Source organism: Pseudonaja textilis, chromosome 3 (assembly GCF_049901715.1).
Source record: "Pseudonaja textilis isolate UNSWEBS1 chromosome 3, rPseTex1.2, whole genome shotgun sequence".
In the NCBI taxonomy this organism is placed as follows: domain Eukaryota; kingdom Metazoa; phylum Chordata; class Lepidosauria; order Squamata; family Elapidae; genus Pseudonaja; species Pseudonaja textilis.
Window position 1 is genome coordinate 117294086 of NC_141992.1, and position 21051 is coordinate 117315136.

The 21051-nt window shown below is 36.2% G+C and overlaps 1 protein-coding gene across 17 annotated transcripts in view; it reads right to left on the reverse strand.

Annotated features, from left to right (window-relative positions):
• Nucleotides 1-21051, reverse strand: part of CTNND2 (catenin delta 2) — a 471659-nt gene that overhangs the window by 46969 nt on the left and 403639 nt on the right. For all 17 annotated transcript variants that reach the window (XR_015743082.1, XM_026701042.2, XM_087930702.1 and 14 more), the window contains 2 exons: nucleotides 11605-11778; nucleotides 6006-6156 (listed from right to left, as the gene is read on the reverse strand). Coding sequence is in view for 16 of the 17 variants with exons in the window: in XM_026701042.2 (XP_026556827.2) it covers nucleotides 6006-6156; nucleotides 11605-11778 (325 nt within the window). In the remaining variant the exon portion in view is untranslated. The remainder of the gene's footprint in view (nucleotides 1-6005; nucleotides 6157-11604; nucleotides 11779-21051) is intronic.

The following is a 21051-nucleotide window of genomic DNA, read 5'->3' on the forward strand; positions in this document are numbered from 1 at the left end:
TCTACAATTCAGTAGAAGGGCAAAAGAAAAAGCCTGTAAGACAAAGGCATCTCTAGAACATTGTATATTACCTTATCCCCCAATTAATCGGTAATAATCCATTCTTGAATAGAAAACAAAAAGAAATGATTTAAGGATTTGGACTCGTTTTCTGTGTATGCAGGACTAAAGATTCTGAGCTTTTACATTTGTAAAAATGGAAGACTGAAAGAGAGAGGACAGAAAGTTATAACAGTTAATGGCACACAAAGTTAGAAATTCCACCATCTCCAGATAATTCTAAGCAAGGAAAAGGAAATCATGCCTGAGTAATTAACATATGAAATTCAGTGCCAGAAGGTATAATATCCATTAAGCAAATTGATGCAGTAGGGTTTGTATATGGACACAGTTTAACCATCTCTGCTAACTAAATAATCAATACTTATGACTTGAAATTAATCCAAATTTTCTAATAATATAGACAACATGACAAAATTATAATGTGCAAACAGCTTCAAATTGAACTAGATTCCAATTCTTAATCTATTTTTCCCTTTCCATTTGAGAGGGAAAATTCATGGTGCTGTTCTTTCTTCTAATGATTCTCTCCTCTTGACTTTGTAAGAGGATGATAGCTTATCAGATAAATCCATGGGAACGAAAGATTCTTAATCTAACCCTAACCCTGGCAGCAGCCAACACTGCCTGTCCACACTTGTTCTGGCCTGAAGCAGGCACTTATCCAACCCCACTGATCTGTTTGCAAGCTGCCCTGGACTCACAACTTCCTTCCAGCTTCCTCATTCACTTTTGTTTATTGGAAGTCAGCAGGAAGCTGGCTAGTTTAACGACTCATGATTCTCACTTAACAAAAGCAATACGCCCTGCTGGGATTGCTGTTGCTAAGTAATGCGGTCACATGAAATAGGGATTTTGTAAATGCATCACTTAACAACAGAAATTCTGGTCTCTTACAACTAAAGCTATTACTATTGGTAAGCAACAAATTTAATATGTACCACCTATATTCCAAACACTAGAGCACTAACTTGAGTTAATCTCTTTGTAAAGATTCAATTGAATTCTAAAATATCACTTTTCTAAACCACATTATCACTTTGTATCATAACACTGAATAAAATTGTTGTCTCTGATTCCAATGATTCAATACCTCTTACATGTATGGATTCTATCCTTGCAAACTAAATCAACTTCCCAATTAGATAACCGCCACTCAATTGTTTGAAAACAAGAACTGAGATGGATTGAGCAAACTGAGAGATCATTTCAATTTCATTAGAACTGATCCTTACACTCCCAATGAACAACATCCAGCCAACATCATATAAGAATTGAGTATGCACTGTAAGAAATAGCTCACAGTGCTTGGAATACCTTTTGAGATCCCTGACTTTAGGTAGCTATACCATACTTATGAACTAACTGTAGGTATATGCGATAGTCATGATTGGCTCCTCTGCTACTGCTGCTAATGTCACAAATAAAATTTTATGGATGAGTTTTAAGTACTGAAATTTATTAGCCCATTACTACTTAGGAGTAAAATCCTAAGTCTTTTGACACTGGACATGTTAAAACAGGAATGAGCATGGGAAGCCTATAGCTTTTAATTATCCCCAATCCCTAAAGTCCTGAAATTGCACTCTTGAAATTTAGCTATTTCCTTGTGTTTTTAAACACAATTCAGGGGCGCTAGGGGCGCATGACTCAAGAGCTGCTCCATGTCCATCTTTATCTAAGTCCAAAACTTTAAAAATGCATTTAGTGAACTCAGACTTGAATAATGAGAGCCACTGGACTTCAATAGAGTTCATAATTCGTAAACATCTTGCAGATTAGCATTCTCATCCATTTACTTTTTTCAAAGAAAAGGATGTAGAACAAATGTACACAAGCAGCATTTTCAGCTGGAAGAAAAAGCTATTCAACCACTGCAGCAAATTACATTTCAAGAATTTGATCGTTCCGCTTCAGTGTTGCTTTTTGGGGAGCTGGATTTAGATTCTAATGTGTGTTTTAAATAGTGTTCTGGCTACTCCAAGTGTACACTGTTAAAACAACTTGATCTCAAAGAAAAGGAAGCTATATTTATAGATTATAAAACAATAAGAAATTAATAGAGAAAAGATAGCCTACTATCTTCCATGAAGATAAAATAACTTTTTCAAAGTGCGACAAATGATAAAAGCATTAGGAAAAACTGAGAGAGATGAATGGAAGAAAATCTAGCCTTTCAAATCATATTGAAATCTACTTGACTAATTTAGGTTTTATGGGAATGGAGATTTTTAAAAATAGAACGCTATAGTGTTTATTGTACTTTATATTCCTCCCCTTAGTACCATGAATAAATGATATATCACACATTTTTCCTTTTTCTAGTACATTATTTTCACTCAGGTGCAAAGAGAAGATAAAAATGCAGTCATGTAAATGACACTATATCCTCTATTGTGAACTCTAATTAAAATAGAAACTTGAAAAAACACCTGTTATTTTTATATTCTTTATACAGATTTATTTTACTTACGTGTATTTTGGACTTTCAAATAACTGTTGACTCCTGGTGATTGCCTAGAATAGTTTCTGCAACTTTCTTGGCAAGGTTTTTCAGAAGTGGTTTGCCACTGCTTTCTTCCTAAGATTGACAGAGGCTGACTAACCCATATCTACCTAGCTGGTTTCATGCATAAGACAAGACTTAAACTCACAGTCCCCTGGTTTCTAGCCTGGTGCCATAACTACTACACTGGACTGCATCTTAATTTACCTTTACACATATTTTGAGATAACCAAAATATATAGCTTAACAAAATTATAAAAAAAGTTATAACCAGTTAGTTGGGGAATAAATTTCCTTATAATATCAAATATTTGAAAGTGCTGGTTTTGTAGATAATATTTTCACAGGATAAATTTACTTGGGTATGTCTAAGGGACTAGAGAACCTGTTAATTTCTGAAGTAGGTCTGATATTGATCTCTATAAATTATGCAGCACAATTACTGAAAGATCAAAGGGAATATAATATTTGTGAGACCTTCTGGGGTTAAAAATGTTGGTGATAGGAAAATATAGTTTTGTAACAGAAAATACCTGTTTTTTGTTAGATTATTGGAGTATCACCTGAAATCTACACTGCCATGTAACTTTTTAAGACAAAACTAGTTAAGTCAAGTTCCCTTTTAATAGTAGAAACAAGCAGAGTACACGCTTGAGCTAGAATATTTTCTTCTTTGTTTTCACATTGCCCAATTAAATTAATGTAGCTAAGAAAACTGAATGCATATTTGGAATCTGGGTTCCTGTATAATATTATGTACTTAAAGTTTCTAACTTAATTTTGGATTCTATCTGTTTTTTTGGGGGGGTGGGGTAGGATATAGATGAAGACTTTATTAATCCCATTTTCATATCTTATTTTATAATTGGACAAATTCTTTGCATTGAGCCATATTATGAGAAACCCAAAAGAGAATAAATTAACAGATACTGATTTAGAACTCTAGAATCTACCATGAAATAAATAGCCACTATTTCAATATTAATATTACTGTACATCCATGTAACTTTGTATCACCATAATGTTCCATACTTTGACATTTATTCCATCTTACTAAAAATGTTCCTACAACATTCAAATTTATGTTGCTTGCATAAAAAGTAGCATGAACTGATTATTGAAAAGAAGCAGCTCCTGACATAATACAAGTCTTGGCTTTAATGCTTATAAACCTTTCACTGATGAAGGCACTCTAGTGCTCGGAGTTTGTAAAAGATAATTATCTTTTACATATTCCTAAAATAAGTTAAGCTGGTTCTGACTCTAACCCAAATAAGTGCAGCTTTCAAAAAATGCACTATGTAGCAGATTTATAGCTATGATAGCCATATGTTTCCTTTAAAAAAGGTGAATTGTTTTCCAATAATTATAATTCTAAATGATTACGAAATAACAAGAGAGTGTTCTTGTTAGGAGGTGGCAAATGTCTTGAACTATAACTCCCCCAATCCCTCACCACTGGCGATTCTTCTTGTGGACGCAAGATCTTAAATCAAATACAGAAGGACTGCTTTTGATCCTCTACACCCCGCAGACAGAGATCTGGGCCATGATTTCAATTTTAAAAAAACAAAACAAAGCTTCAGTTGCTATGTTGCTTTGTCTAGCCCCATTTTAGCAGAGCCTCCATATCATACCTCTTAAGAGTTGGGGACATACAGAGATTTCCAGCTGCATAATTGTGAAGATTTCCCCACCCCCCCACCCCCAAATCTGGAAAAAACTTAAATCTCTCTAGCAAGGAGTTGTCTATCTCTATTGTGGAATAAGGTTCAAGATATGAACACATCAGTTAGAAAATATTAAACTGGAGATGAATATATAGTAGTTGATCTGTACAGGACTTTTGCAGGATCTTTATTGTTACGATACTTGATGTTCCAGAAACCTAATAAAAATATGATTTATAAGTGTATTTCAAAGTTCCCATCTTTAACTTGCAAACAGTTAAAACAGCATGTTTAACAATTGCCTAAATATCCTTCTTAGAAATAAAAAGCCTTCTGTGAGCTCCCTTAGTCATTCATTTCTTTTCTAAATTGTTGTAAATAGTGACTGAAGATGATAAACTGACAACTTTGGGACAGGATGATTAGGCAGTTTGACATTAATCCGAGATGTGATTTAACTTATGACCGCAATTGAGCCCAAAATTTCTGTTGCTGAACAAAATGGTTGCTAAGTGAATTTTGCCCCATTTTGCAAACTTTAAGTGAATCACTGCCATTGTTAAATTAGTAATACAGATATTAAATGAATCTGGCTTCCCTGCTGACTTTGTCAGCAGTTTGCAAAAGGTGATCACATTAAGGTCACTGCAATTATTATAAATATAATTCAGTTGCCAAGTGTTTGAATATTACTCACATGACCACAGAGATGCTGCCCTGGTTGTAAGTATGAAAAATGGTCAAAAGTTCACTTTTTCAGTGCCACTGTAACTTTGAATAGTCACGAAATGAATTGTTGGGAGTCAAGGTCTACATCTCAAAAGCATTCTTTTTATTGTTACAACAAAGCTGTCCCTTTGTATGAAGCGATGAAAATACACAGTACATTACATTAACTCAGAATACTATTGGTGAGATATATTTTCACATGAACTGAAAAATGTCAGACAGAAATGTATACATCAACAGCCTTCTACACAGCAGTTTTAAAAGCAAATAAATTAGCCTTGACTTCTGGTGACTGGCTGGGCAATCCTTGCAGGACTTTTAGAAGTAATATTCTATTGCCTTCTTCCCAGGTCTGATATACTGTCTCAAAGCCACCCAGCTAACTCTTTGCCCAGGTTCAGGACTGGAATTCATGATCCCTCAGCTTTAGCCTGGGATCTTATGGTAAATTGCCACCATTTTGGATTTGCAATTCTTTTGGATGAAGAGAAAAAGTTAGTATTACCCAGAAGAAAGCAAAACTACAATACAGTATTACAATAAAGCACACTGAATTTGCTTCCCGTTGAGCAGAAAGGCATCCCTATTAGCAGAAGAGAGGAAAATGTCTTTCATCTCTGTAGACTGCCTGAAAACTGCTTCAGATGAATGGGAAACTCTTTGTTATGAGAAGATGCAAGAGAAATTAATTAAACAAGTATTCCTGCTGGTGGGAGCCTTCCAATTCTACTTAAACTTTTCATCTGTCTGTATCTTTTCTATCCTTTGTCAGCTTTAACCTATAACACTTGAACAAAACTAAAAAACACATGCAGTTTTGCACATAATAAGTAGGGCTTGTCATTCCCAAAAGATAAAAACACAAAATACATACTGACTTTTCAAGATTAACCAAGAATAGGAGAATCAATTCTGGATATATTTTAACACATTAAAGTGCTCAATATGTTTAATTTCTCACCTAAGCTTACACAGGAGTAACATATTTATATTACATTTTAGCAAAGTTGGGATGAAGCCAATAAATATGTTTCACCTACCTATTAGTTCTTTATTTCGGACATCTAAGGCCATATTTCGTAAAGCTGTTGCAACCGCACATACCACCCGATCATTGTCTATTCGAAGAAGTTCTACTAGTATAGGCAGGCCTTTTTCTTTCCGTACTGCAGCACGGATATATACTGACCACTGCAGGAAAAAAAATATGAAGATGACAAAGCAAATACGTATCATCAACTGAAGAAGGAGGCTATAACAAAAGTTATTTAGAGATGGAAAATAATAATAAACAGTTATCATTTTATATAAGTGAATAACTGCAAATCTCATTTTGAATTACTGACAGATACAGTTGTTGCTATCCTCATACTGCAGAAGCTTTGTTTGACAGTATAGTTTAGAATTGAACCAGATATGTGATTAGCCACTTCACAGGTTTTCATAAGGTTATAAGATGGAAAATATTGTATGGGAAAGTAGGTAATTGCAGAAAGTATGTGTGAACTGTGCCATTCCCCCAGATAACATTGATGATTGGATAGATCAGAAACAAATGAATATATATTTTGCTTTCTTGAACTCTTATCTACTCAAAACCTTTCCCAGATGGTCCAATCTACTTTATCATGAGCACATTCTGAAAAGCAGTCAGATAATGTTAGGTGAGCATTTATTGTATGTGTCTATACATAAACACCCACAACAATCACACAAATACAGCGTATAATCCAAGCTCCCCAAATTCAGACAGCTAATTCTAATTCTGTCACTGTGTGCTGCTATATGCATCTTGAGTTTATGCTCTTTCCAATGTTCTGTATAATAAATCACTTTTGAAAGAGAATGCTGCACAATTAAGGTGGGATTAGAACAGGAGCCTAAACTACTTTAGGCTAATATATAAGTTGTATCAAATAATAATCCTGTTTATGTTTTCTTTGTGAAAACTCCATATAGAAAATTCCATAATTATCACTGTGAATCAAGCTATAATCTTATCTATGCCTTCAAGTTATGAACCTTCTTCGATATTTTATTAATCATGCAAAAATTCTTGGGGGTACTATCAATAAGGATATGTTTGTAAGCAATTATCCTCTGCTATCTTTCTTGCAAAAGAATTCAGTATGAGATGCTACTGTTCATTCTTCTTCCAAAATTGAGAAATAAATTCATCCTTGAATATGTTCACTATTGTTATTAAGCAACAGTCCTGCAAATATAGTCTACAAGTCAATAAATTTATTATTATTATTATTATTATTATTATTATTATTATTGTTGTTGTTGTTGTTGTTGTTGTTGTTGTTGTTATTTATTTACTAGATAAATTTTTAAAAAATGACAAAGAAAAACAATTTTTTGAGGGGTGACAGTGTATTTTGAAATTGGAGTATACTTAATCATCCAGTTAGTACATAAATCAGACTGACATCATCATTCAAATAATTGCTCAGCATGAAAGGGGAAAACATTCCTCTGAGAACAGTCCATTCTAATTCAAACTGAATTTCTGCAGTAAACAAAATTTTCTTTGCCGTAGCATTTATTTGCTATGCCAATTAAAGGAGGAAATGTCTGAAATATACTACTATGCTTTAGTTTGTCATTGTTATTATGAAAAATAATTTCCTTGACTTTATTCTTCCACTAGATTAAACTAAATCAATTTAAGAGGCCAACATGGCAAATAAAGTATGTTTGATGCTTTTGTTTAAATAACAGAGTTTCAGACAGAAGTAATTCTGAGTGGAGGATCATGAATCTGCATTGATTGCCCAAATCCACCATTCCTTCTGGGGAGAAATGGCAGTAATTTCCCTCCCCCCATCTTTGTCCAGATTTGAGTAGCCTGGATGGTATGTAGGACAGGCAGACAAACTTGCAACCAAACAATCAATGCACATATCCAATCCAGGGGTGGGATTCAAATTTTTTAACAACTGGTTCTATGGGCGTGGCTTAGTTGGTGGGCGTGGTTTGGTGGTCATGTGGCTGGGTGGATGTGGCTTGGTGGTCATGTTATTGGCTGGGCGTGGCCAACTCAATATCACTCACATCGAGGCACACATCTCCTCGCCTGGCCTCTCATGGCTGTGGGGATGCTGCAACAGTTGTAAGTGTGAAAAATGGTTATAAGTCACTTTTTTCAGTGCCATTGTAACTTTGAATGGTCACTCCACACAAGCAAAGTACCAGCAAAGGAAGGGGAAAAAAGTCTAGTCCTGCCAGGAATGTAATAAGGGTTAATGGAGAGGCAGTTTCTGTAAGCAACACCAGAATGTTTCCTTCCTGCCTTCCTTACAGGATTAGGCCCATAATTTCTTCTAACAACCAGTTCTCCAAACTGCTTATAATGTTAACAACCGGTTCTAGCAAATAGGTGCGAACTGGTAGAATCCCACCCCTGATCCAATCTGCCTGAGCAGATAGGTAGGAGGGCTCATACTAACAATAAACTAAGCCTTAAAGTAGGGGAGGAAGAAATTTGCCCAGTTTAGCCTGAGAAACTTTCCTCAACTCTATTGTTGCTAGTAAAAACCCTTTGCATTAAGGCTGAAGAAAAGAAGAAAGTTGGGATATGTGAAAAAAGCAAATTACCTGGGAGAGAGGTAGAGAAAAAAAATCTGGTGAAGGAGAAAAGATTTCTGGATGAAGAGGACAAAATGGAGACTAGAAGTAGCCACATGGTTTTGGTAACTAGTTTCTGGGAGAAGCAGAAAACTAAGCAACCTGTGCAAAAGGGAAGTGTTGTAAGAGTGATGCTAATTTCTGTGACTGGAGTTGAGGAAGAACACTGAATCAGAAAATCTACAGGGAAAGAGAATCAGGTCTGCTTGAGCATGGATGAGGTGAAGTATTTAATGGTTAGAGTATTGAGTACCTATGGTAAAAGCAGTATTTTGGGGCATTAGGTGAGAGAAGCACTGAACTGCAACTCAGAAACCTCTAGGGAATCAACATCTAAGAAAAAAAGCTCCTAAAATTTGGATAGAAACTTGACATCTATGGGAACAATTTTCAAATTTCTGACAGATATTAAGCTTTGGGATTTAGAATGAATGAGAAATCCAAATTCCATTCTGTATTTTTATAACTTGCAAACTGAAGAAGCTGCAGACTCTCAAACTCATCCAGTTAGTGCCAATGAGCACCATCAAATGTTCGCTCATTGATAAGATTGATCTGGAAGCCCTTTGTACTATCTCTTTGGCCATACCTCCCAGGAAAAAGAAAGAGAATCAAGAGGGGAGCTGAGAATCTGTTCTATTAGCACCAGTTGCCCCTGGTATGATGCATCTGACAACAGGACCTTTTGAGTCAGATTGGGCATTGGCTGTCCCAAGCACAAAGTGCTCCTTGGAGTGCCTGGAGCTACAAGCAACAGCCTACATGTGATATCTTCCAAATATTACAAGCGGAATGGAAGACAGCACCTTCTGACCCTACCTCGATTAATTTTTTTTTGCCTGATTTTTCTTGGGATTTGAAAGAACATATCCATTTTGAAACTCCCATATGGAAACACTAACAGGGTTCAAGTTAGGAAAATCTCAGGGAAAAATTTCCTTTCTGAGATAGCTAAATATTGTAAGTGAGATACCCATTCCTTGCATTAAGCTATTTAGTCTGCTTCATGAATTTTGATATTTTGAATGTGTCTGCTAATGGTTTCCAGTGATTTTTGAAATAGAGGTTTATTGCCCTGCTGTGACTCCATTCTTACATGTTTTGTTCTATCTGAGAACCTCAGATCCAACCCATTTGGTCCATGCCCAGTCTCTCCAAGAACTTATAACAGCCTTATGCTACCCAATTGGTACTTCAGAATAAAAAAAAAACTTTAATATTTAACTTAAAATTAATGTTTTAATCATAAAAGCTTTATTTGGATCACATCAAAAGGAGAGATGGCTGCTGTTCTCTGGCACATACCTCATATTACTATAGCCAGGAGCTGAGATAGTTTTCCTTTTTATAAGTATTATTATACATACAGGATACAGGCACATAAGTGCTCAGTCTGTGAGATTCCCATCTCTCATACAATTGATGTGAAGGAGAAGTCTGGCCCAGGCATTTGCTTCTTCCAGCAAAGTGGGAAGTGGCACAAGGAAAGTATTACATAACCTATAACCATTATACACCAAGAATGGCAGAGTGACAAGGGCATGTTTGGAAGGGTAATGATCCCTTTCGGCACCATTTCACCCTTGCCAGAGATTGAATTACATCACCTAGTAATCTTAGTCAACACAGCTGACATGAGGGAAACTGGAGGGGGTTTCTTACTCTTTTTTCCCCCAAAAGCAACATGAGAGTAACCACGGGGCTGTCTGTACTCTCTAATTAACACATTGTTAAGAGTATCTGGTTCTCCCAGACCACTTACTTGCTAGGAAACTAACCAGCTTAACTAACTAGAGAATGAGGTATTTTACACAAAGATCATATAAGCATGTACTTTCTTGACGGAGACAAATGGACACATGCAATGTTGCATTTCCTTCCATCACTGAGCATCACCTTCCATCATATTTTCAGATGCACATTCATATCTGAAAGAACTTGCACTCTTTGCTAATGATACTGTTACTGTATATCATAAACTTTTCCTGGCTGTCCCTGGCAGGTATTTAATCTCAAAAAAATGTTCTGGCTAACATGAAGCAAGCTTTATTTGCAATTGGACTGCTGTAAATAAATATTTTCTACATCATAAAAAGCCCCCTTATTGGCAAGTGGAAGATTAAAATTTCATTGCTTTAGCAAAGTCCATGTAAGTCTATATATAATTAGGGATTTTTCTCCCTTCAGGACAGAGCATCCTCTAGGGTCAAACACATTTTAGGCAAATTGACATTATAGAATGAAAACGCTTAAGGTAACACTGCTAATTCTGTATGAATTTTCTGGGAAAGCAGATTATTTCATTCACTGCTCAGTTGTACTAATTTTGCTTGTCAAGCTCCCATTTCAAGGAAAGATTGTTTGGTCAGACGTGCTTACCTTGGAGATGACAAGCCATGCATCTTATTGATATAAAGGCTATTTTTTAGCAAGCTGTAGCAGGATAAATCATGTCTTCTATTGCCTGGTCCATATAGATTAGTATATTGAACTAACAGCATAGCATAAATAAAACATGCTGGTATAATATGGAAACAAATATATTAAATCACATCACAGTTCCACTACCTGAACCCATACATCTTGAAGTGAAACTAATTAAGTTTTAAGGAAGGATTTCCTACTTCACATTTAGTCAACAGAGCCGCTTAAGGTTGTTTCTCAACCTCAGATAAGGAACCTAACTCAATTTTCTCATTTGTTCTTGGTAATTTCCTAAAGCTGTCAGCAAGGATGTTAATTGGTGCTAAATATAATTGGATATCTTCACAATGTTTTCACTCAAACAAATAGAGTTAAAGGAGGGAATTTGGCTCCTGTATTTTCTAATATGAATCATTAACAATATATAGATTCAATATGTTTGCAGTTTTAGGAATAGAATTCCTTATTGATATTACAGTAGAAAAAGCAATTGTGTTCCAATTAGTATTTAATTATTCAATTTAAGACATCAATGCTGATTTAAGAATCTGGCCAAGCGCAGAGTGAAGGCAGATTTCATACCTTCCAGCTACCTGCAGCCAAATTCTGTAGTGCACCAGCTGCCCCTTCCAGTGTATCTGGATTTGAGCACTCAGAGAGAAGTGTGAGGTAGGGTTTGACTATGGATGGGTGCCATAGCATCTGGATTCCTTTTGGTGGTTCTGCACAGTCAGGGAGAGGACCAACTCCATCCCACTGAAAAGAAGAAACAAAGATGAAGGTTATCAGGATAGCAAAAGCGAAACACTTTCATTTAAATATAAAGATGTACTTCTATGCTTATAAATTGAATACGTACTCAAGGACACCTAATGCAAAGAAGTGTTTGTTTTGACCATTAAATAACTTCTTACCTGTTATTTTATTTACAATGGCTGAAAGTTTTCAAGTTTAGGAGCAATTTAATTCAACTTGTTGGAAATTAATGCCAAATGAGATTGATGCCATCCAAACTCATATCTAAATTAAAACTAAAACTGCAGCAGAATTGAGATCTGCCTGCCTGTCTGTCTGTTTATCTGTCTGCTAGTTTTCTATTAGTAGTTCCCAAAGCAATGTACATTTATAAAAAAATAAGCATAATGGGGTATGTCCAATGTTTAATTCATGTAAGGGATCTTCCCTTTTCCCTGAAATGAGAATGAAGGATCTGTATGAGCAGGTGTTCATATCTCTCCCCAAATCTGTTTTAGAGGATTGGCTGATCTCATTTGGTCACCAGAAAGATATAACTGGATCAACAATAAAAGGCAAAACACAATAAAACAATTTAAAAGATATATCTCAAATACGTACAAGTAGGAGCAAAAGAATATTAGTTAAGAACCAGTAAAATCTGTTTCCACAGACTTCAGTTCAGTCAGGCTTTTGCTTTTCTATTCTTTACTGCTACTTTGGGAATTTTCCTCTGTAAGTAGGCTACTCTTGATCATCTCTTCCTTTCTTCCTCATCTCATGATGACCCAAATATTCCTCACTAGCTCATGTTGTTTTCTCCAGATTCATTTTTTTTCCACCAAATTTCAAATTCTTACAGCAATACACACATACATCACTTCACCACCCAGCTTCTGTTGGTACTTCTTTTATCCCTTAGCTGGATGGCTTAATGGTGAGATGCACCAAAATAACATTTCTTGCAGCTCGAAGAAAGCTTCTTAATTATAGAAGGGCAAAAAAGGGCAGAAGAATTTGTTCATTCCAGAACCACGGGGTCAGCTTCCGAAAAGAAAAAGGGAAGAAAAAGATGGTTTCTTTGCCTTCTTTCCTATTGTCCATGGAAAGGAAGAGTCCTTTCTTCCACACACATAATGTAAGGAAGTCAACTTCAGTTATAACCAGAGATTAACTACTCATCTCATATGACAAAAATCAAGGTGATAAAGAAAAGGAAACAGAACTAATACTCAAGCAAGTGTTAAACCGGATGCCTCCAGACTGTGCAGAATACACACCCACCCACATGCACACAACATACACAGTCAACAGTGCATCATATGTTTTCAAGGAACAATTGTGATAGAAGAAAATTTAACAACCCATCTGGAGGTATCTAGTCATAAACCAACAAGTACAGAATAAGCACTCAATTTATCAGATGTATAAAACTATTTGGATGAAAATAGTTATTAGGATTGGGCTCCAGATTGCATAGAATAGGCATCTCAATAAACATACGTGACTAATTTAAATTCTTCCTTTAAGATGTAAGTCAGTCATGCATTGGAAGATTGTAATATCTCCCTTCTGGGAGTGTGGAAGGCTAGGGAATGAATTTGGCGAGCAAATAGTCTCTCCTGTGAAAGAGGTTGAATAAATAATTAGCTGGTGTGAGCTGCTTCCAAGGTAAGCCACCATCATTAAAAAGAAAATTCCAATCTTTCTGGAAATCAGTATCAAAATACCACATTCTAATTTCATCTTAATACTCTTCAGGTAGAATGAAGCCAAATATTAAGCTGATAAGCTATCCTGTCTACTTACAATCGTATTCTATGATGATGAAAACCTTCCTTGTAGAATCAGGGAAGCTGAAGATCCATAATTGGAAATCTAATGAGTATAATTCCAATTCTTAATACAAAATGGAGTTAGAAGTATCTCAATAAGAGAAATTATACTAGATATTTTAGAGATTTAAGCTCCTGCAGGGAACTCACAATGGCAAAGTCCTTCAGATATTGCATTCTGCATCTTTTATCATTCGCTATCTTGATTAGGAATTGTAATCTAACATTTTTAGAGCCACATTCTCTTCACTGCTGCTACATAAAGTTGACTTTTGGAATGCTACCACTGGAGTTACCATAAGCAAGGCATGATGAACATTCTAAGCTATTAAATAATTATGATAAGAAGATGATCTTGCTAATAAATTTTATGTTTCAGACTAAATAGAGTGATCATAAGGGAATGAATCTTTTCTAAAATAAATGAAAAAATCAGTAACAGGACAAATGTTAAATATACAATTGTATATTACAATAATTCCTGATGGATTTGTGTTGCATGCTTTGATGCTAATAATCTAATCAAAGTCTTCATGCTATGCATAACTTTGTCTATGTAATCTCTATCAATGTGTAGAAAGAAAAAGGGGAAGACCACAATTTAGGGTAAATTAGGTTTACTTAATATATGAAAAACAAGAGAACAATCTATTTTAGTATGCAAAAATCTATAAATGCTGCTTTCTATGTGTGGGAGGTGGACCAATAATGGAAAATGTTTGCAGTATGGAATCATACTGTTGGCCAAGACATTGTATTCCCCTGTGTTTTTCACATACAGGAAATTTAAGTATTTTCTGTAATCATAGGAGAAAAGGAGATTTCCATGTATTTAATTTAATTTAGACATTGTCTAACTCCATCTGACTCTGGGCAGTTCCCAAGTAATAACTTAAAAACCAATACAAATTATCTAGTAGAAGTAGATGAACTATCTAATAGACTTGCATACTGAACATTTTGTAAAATTTGGAAGAAAATTCTCATTCTAGATTAAATTAAAACAATTTCAAATTTCAGATTAAATCAAGTATTATAATAACTTGTCTTCAAGTCACCTTAACCGCACCTTAGCTATTGCATAAGGCAATGTCAATGGAAAGGGTTACCAGGATACAGAGGTGAAATTCTACCAGTTCGGACTGGTTCTATAGAACCGGTTGTTACGATTCTGCCCACTTCGGCGAACTGGCAAATTCTGCCCCTGGCTGGCCCCGCCCCTCTCCACCCACCTCTCCCTGCCCAGTCAGTCCTTATCACACATGCGTGACATCACGCGCATCACTGATTGCATTCTCCCCCGCCCTCCCCATCCCGCCCAGTCACTCCTTATAGTATTTCTTTTTTTTTCCCCCTCCCGATGATCAGCTATTCCAACAATCAGCTGTGCCGGGATCCCCTTTACTGTCTTACTGCTTCATCCAGGAGGCTTCCCTGAGGCCCAGGATCCCCCCCTGCACTCAATTTTTGACCTCCTGGGCCTCAGGTAAGCCTTCTTGGACCAAAAACAGCCTCCCAGGAGACTTCCCTGAGGCTCAGGAGGCAAAAAAAAAAAAAAAAAGGAGCACGGGGGGGTGCTGTGCAGTCGCTCCGTGCTCCATTTTTTGCCTTCCTGGGTCTCAGGGAAGCTTCCTGGGAGCAAAAATGTCCCCCCAGGCTACCACGAGGCCCCAAAAGCCAAAAAAACAGAGCACAGGGGTGTGTGTGTGCTGCAAAAAGAAGCCATACCACCCAGTCACATGGCCATGCCCACCTAGCCACGGCAACAGAGCCACTAGTAAAACTATTTGCATCCCACCCCTGCCAGGATAGCTAGTCAAAAGTGGTCATCTGTCAAAAGTGATCAGTGAAGCCTAACTGTACTAATAAAAGCACCATGGAGAAAAGATTATTTTCCTTATTTGTTTATTTTAAAAGGTTGTGCTAAAGAGATAAATGTTTCCTTAAATTTTCTCTGCTTCAGTTTCAATTTAATGCAGTGGTATTTTCTATTTGCTCAGCACAGACTATTTCAGGGAATCTGGCTTTTTTTCAACAGCACAGAACTATACATCCTTCTTAAGTGTGATATATTGTGTCTAATTGATTGCTCACATGGAGAACTTTCAACCGCTCACAGAAAATTGAGGTACAGGGAAAGCTAAGTCAATGATCTGCCAGATACTGCTGAATACAACTCTGAGCAAAGAAGCCAGAATGGCTAAAAATAAGAGTGCTGTGAGCTACAAAAACCAGAGAGAAAAATGTTTCCAAAGCTTGCTGCATATTGTTCATGAGGGAGTCTGAGTCTATGTGGGGTGTTGAAGAAAATGTTGATTTAAAATAACTAACTGAATTTTGGCAGAGGCTTACAAAGTAGAAAAGCATCACCTCAAAAATATCTTGTTAATACATTATTCTCGTGATCGTTATTATCTGAAACCTAGCAATAAATTCAATGTTTCACTTTATTACTTCAGTCAAAATGCCAAAACTATTAGGAGTATAGAATTAATACAATTGCTAAAATATTAATACTAAGCAGTAATCACACTATGGATTCTACAGGCCCAGTAACAATATTTAGACACATTTAAAAATTCATTTTTATCTGACAGTAGATACTGAAGATAGCACAAATTCTGAGTGCTTTGATAATTTAATTATTAGCTGGAGTATAGATTATGGAGAGATGTCCTTATGGAAAATAACATAAGAAAAGATGAACAATTCTCTACAAATAATATCACATAGACAAAGATGATTTTATATGTGACAATTCTATATCTGCCTTCCAATATTACTGTTGATAATACATTAAAACATGCTAAAGTCATTATTATCTTGTACTTTAATATTTAAATATTGACTTAAATATCTAGCTGCAGGAACTAATAAACTGATTGCCAAGTTAGATCCTTTTTGGCAGTTGGAGTCTTTCATTCTATTGTTCATGCATTCAGTTTTTTACCCATTACAATTGATAATTTCATAAGGCTGATGAAAATCCATAATAGAATTATGCAGTCCAAGTAAACAATGTCAAGATTAATTCAATTAAAATAAAATATATATAAACTACTAATGGTAAGCAATAAAAATGGCGGGATTAAGAATCAAAAGCTCCTAATTTTTTCCCTATTTGAATAATTTTCGAACTGGATTATATTGGCCAGGGTATTCTAAATGCTGCCATAATATTTTGGTTCAGCTTTTGTATAACACAACTACTCCACTTAGTAAGAAATATATCTGTTAAAATTAAGGAAAACAAACCAGTATGAAAAAAGAAAAAATGTAATCAATAATTTAAAAAGTTTGCCCATGTTGCAGTTTTTATGTTGATTATCCCAATTATTCTATGCAAAAACATATTTGGGACAGACTGGAGTATTTGGAATATGGGCTGTTAGTCTGATATTGATGTGCATTTATATTCAAATATATTTGGAATATATTCCTCAGAAACTGTGCTTGCAGAAATTCCAAAGCTGTATGATTATTATGGAGTGTATCTGAGCTTCATAAAGTAGCTGCATGCAAGCATTGGCTATAAATAATATAAGCACTGCTGATGCATATAGAGTATCTCTAAAGCAATAAAAAGTTTGTATGGCCAGATCTGACTATGAAATACAGAGCATGTCCTCTGGCTACCAGAGGCATAAAAGACTATTCCCAAGTATTTGAACCCTCCAAGTTCAACTTCCAGATTTGGGGTGCTTCACAAAAAAGATTATTCAGATCTTATCATAATTGATTTCTAAATCTTCTGCTTTGTAGAACAATAAACTTCAAACCCACTGGAGTCATAGACTTCATCATTATAAGTGTTGTGATGTATTTATATGCCAGCTGTGGAGGATGATACAGCAACCTTTCCAAAAACAAGACCAGGTTGTTTATATAATAATTAAACAATCATGGTGCCAAAAAAGGTCATGATTTCCCCTAGTGTAGTGACCGTAGTGATTATACAGCAGTGAACATTTTGTGTGAGTGCTCATAAACAAATTCTGTACTTTTTTAGAGGAACAGCTTCATTCCTCCTCCTTACATCATAGGTTGGGATAATTCTTACAAATAAAATATGACTATTTCTTATTGAATGTTAAAACTACATATAATATGTGGCTTTGCTCAAATAACAAATTCTTAGCAATATTTCTACAAGTTATTTCCTGTTTTGGGACTATGCATTAGTCATTAATATTATGCATATCTTGTCATTCTCTAATATACATTAAAAAGCCACACAACAGATATGCTTTGGAAACTCTGATTCTCTCTCTATCCAAGATACTGTTTAAGAAACAAAAGCACCATGTCTCTAGATAAAGAAAACTATAAATATACATTATTCTATTTTTAACTATGCATGCTTATATGCTTTCTTAAAAAATAGTCTGATCAGAAAGCTTTTAGATTGTAGAATTATAGAACAATCATATCTGGCATCCAAATGGCCTCTAACTAATGGTAGAGTAGCAAAGTACTCCCTATAATGACCCAGGACCTATTTTGACTACAGTATTCTAAATCAGTTAAAAGTCTGTAAAATGAAACTGTTTCAAAGAGACCCCCATACAAATGCAACATAGTAGATCAAAGAGCATGTAATTAAGAAGCACATCATGACTGCATAGTCTTCAAAAACAGGCAGAGTTGGTGCAATAGATTTAGGAATATAGAAGGATCCTTACCACTGATAAACTATCCAGGTTCAAGGCTAAATTCACAAGGGTTAGGTGGCCTCCCATATACAACTGCTCAAAAAAAATAAAGGGAACACTTAAACAATACAATGTAACTCCAAGTCAATCACACTTCTGTGAAATCAAACTGTCCACTTAGGTAGCAACACTGATTGACAATCAATTTCACATGCTGTTGTGCAAATGGAATAGACAACAGGTGGAAAGCAGAGGCAGTTAACAAGACATCCCCAATAAAGGAGTGGTTCTGCAGGTGGTGACCACAGAACACTTCTCAGTTCCTATGCTTTCTGGCTGATGGTTTGGTCACTTTTGAATGTTGGCAGTGCTTTCACTCTAGTGGTAGCATGAGATGGAGTCTACAACCCATACAAGTGGCTCAGGTAGTGCAGCTCATCCAGGATGGCACATCAATGCGAGCTGTGGCAAGAAGGTTTGCTGTGTCTGTCAGCGTAGTGTCCAGAGCATGGAGGCGCTATCAGGAGACAGGCCAGTACATCAGGAAACATGGAGGAGGCCGTAGGAGGGCAACAACCCAGCATCAGGACCTCTAGCTATGCCTTTGTGCAAGGAGGGATAGGAAGAGCACTGCCAGAGCCCTGCAAGATGACCTCCAGCAGGCCACAAATGTGCATACGGCTACTCAAACGGTCAAAAACAGACTCCATGAGGGTGGTATGAGGGCCCAACGTCCACAGGTAGGGGTCGTGCTTACAGCCCAACACCGTGCAGGACATTTGGCATTTTCCAGAGAACACCAAGATTGGCAAATTCGCCACTGGCACCCTGTGCTCTTCACAGATGAAAGCAAGTTCACACTGAGCACATGTGACAGGGTCTGGAGACACCGTGGAGAATGTTCTGCTGCCTGAAACATCCTCCAGCATGACCGGTTGGCAGTGTGTCGATAATGGTGTGGAGTGGCATTTCTTTAGGGGGACACACAGCCCTCCATGTGCTCGCCAGAGCTAGCCTGACTGCCATTAGGTACAGAGATGAGATCCTCAGACCCCTTGTGAGACCATATGCTGGTGCGGTTGGCCCTGGGTTCCTCCTAATGCAAGACAATGCTAGACCTCATGTGGCTGGAGTGTGTCAGCAGTTCCTGCAAGACGAAGGCATTGATGCTATGGACTGGCCCAACTGTTCCCCAGACCTGAATCCAATTAAGCACATCTGGGACATCATGTCTTGCTCCATCCACCAACGCCACATTGCACCACAGACTGTCCAGGAGTTGGGGGATGCTTTAGTCCAGGTGTGGGAGGAGATCCTTCAAGAGACCATCCGCCACCTCATCAGAAGCATGCCCAGGTGTTGTAGGGAGATCATACAGGCACGTGGAGGCCATACACACTACTGAGCCTCATTCTGACTTTTTAAAAGGACATTACATCAAAGTTGGATCAGCCTGTAGTGTTTTTTTCCACTTTAATTTTGAGTGGAACTCCAAATCCAGACCCCCATGGGTGGCTAAATTTGATTTCCATTGATAATTTTTGTGTGATTTTGTTATCAGCACATTCAATTATGTAATGAACAAAGTATTTAATAAGAATAGTTCATTCATTCAGATCTAGGATGTCTTATTTTTGTGTTCCCTTTATTTTTTTGAGCAGTGTAGGTAGAAATCATTGCACCTCCCCTCTTTGTGTTTTGTTTAGCTAACATTGCAATGTGCTACCCCTCAATTCCTCCATTTCAGATATCAGGTCCTTATAACATCAATTAAGGATTGTCCCCCCAGCCAGTTTTATTAAATAGATTTCATTATATTTCAAGCTGTTCTTGAGAAATAATTCACCTAAAGAGAATATAATATACAAGCACAGACAATAAGCAACACACTTTTCTTTCTTGCAGTGATTTTTAAGACTGCTTTAGTAGTTTGGTTCTTTAATAGCAAAATATTCAAATCAATTTATTCATTAGAATTTCAGAAAAGGAAGTGATATTCTAGTTCTTTATGTTGTATATCTATGGTATCCATCTTAAAAAGTAGAAAGAATGAAAAATAAATTTACGGTATCTAATATTTCTTCTCAAATAGATGTTATTTATTTATTTGTTAAATTTATTTGCTGCCCATCTTGCCATGGGGCTATTCTAGGTAGCTTATAACAATAAAAAACAGCAATGAAAAGAAGTGTAAACATAAAAATAACAAAATAATGGAACAATAAAATAAACAATGAAAAAGAAAACAGAGTACAGTGATATGAGAATAAAAGATGGGTGAGTAAGGAAACAAGATGTGAGGAGAGAGCTGGGTTTTTGCTATTAATCTAGCAGCCATTTCAATTATATTGTAATGAAAGTCTAAACAACACAATGAAGTCACGGACACAGGGAAAACATCCCAGAGGTGTTGAAATTGACCAAAAACTGTAAAACTGATAATAATACAGTACTTGCCCAGTACAATATGGTCCTGCCAAAATACAATGGAACTCCGAGTAAAAATATAAGATCAGTTATTACTTTCATTTATTTCCATTAACAAACAAAAATTTAAATATGCAGCATGCCAATGTTGGAAAACAATTGCCCTCTTAGATTTAGTATCTTTTTGTGCTATTTTTAAGTATGATAATTGTAGCACTTCCAATAATTAGTAAAGTACATTTCAAATATTACTTGAAAAAATTATGGGCTAACCTGCCATAGCAAAAAGGCTCAACTTTGTCATTTCTGAACCTTTACAAGCATGAACTCTATTCCATGAACAATATTCCCATTGTGGTTCTCTTCTAAAATGTCTGCCC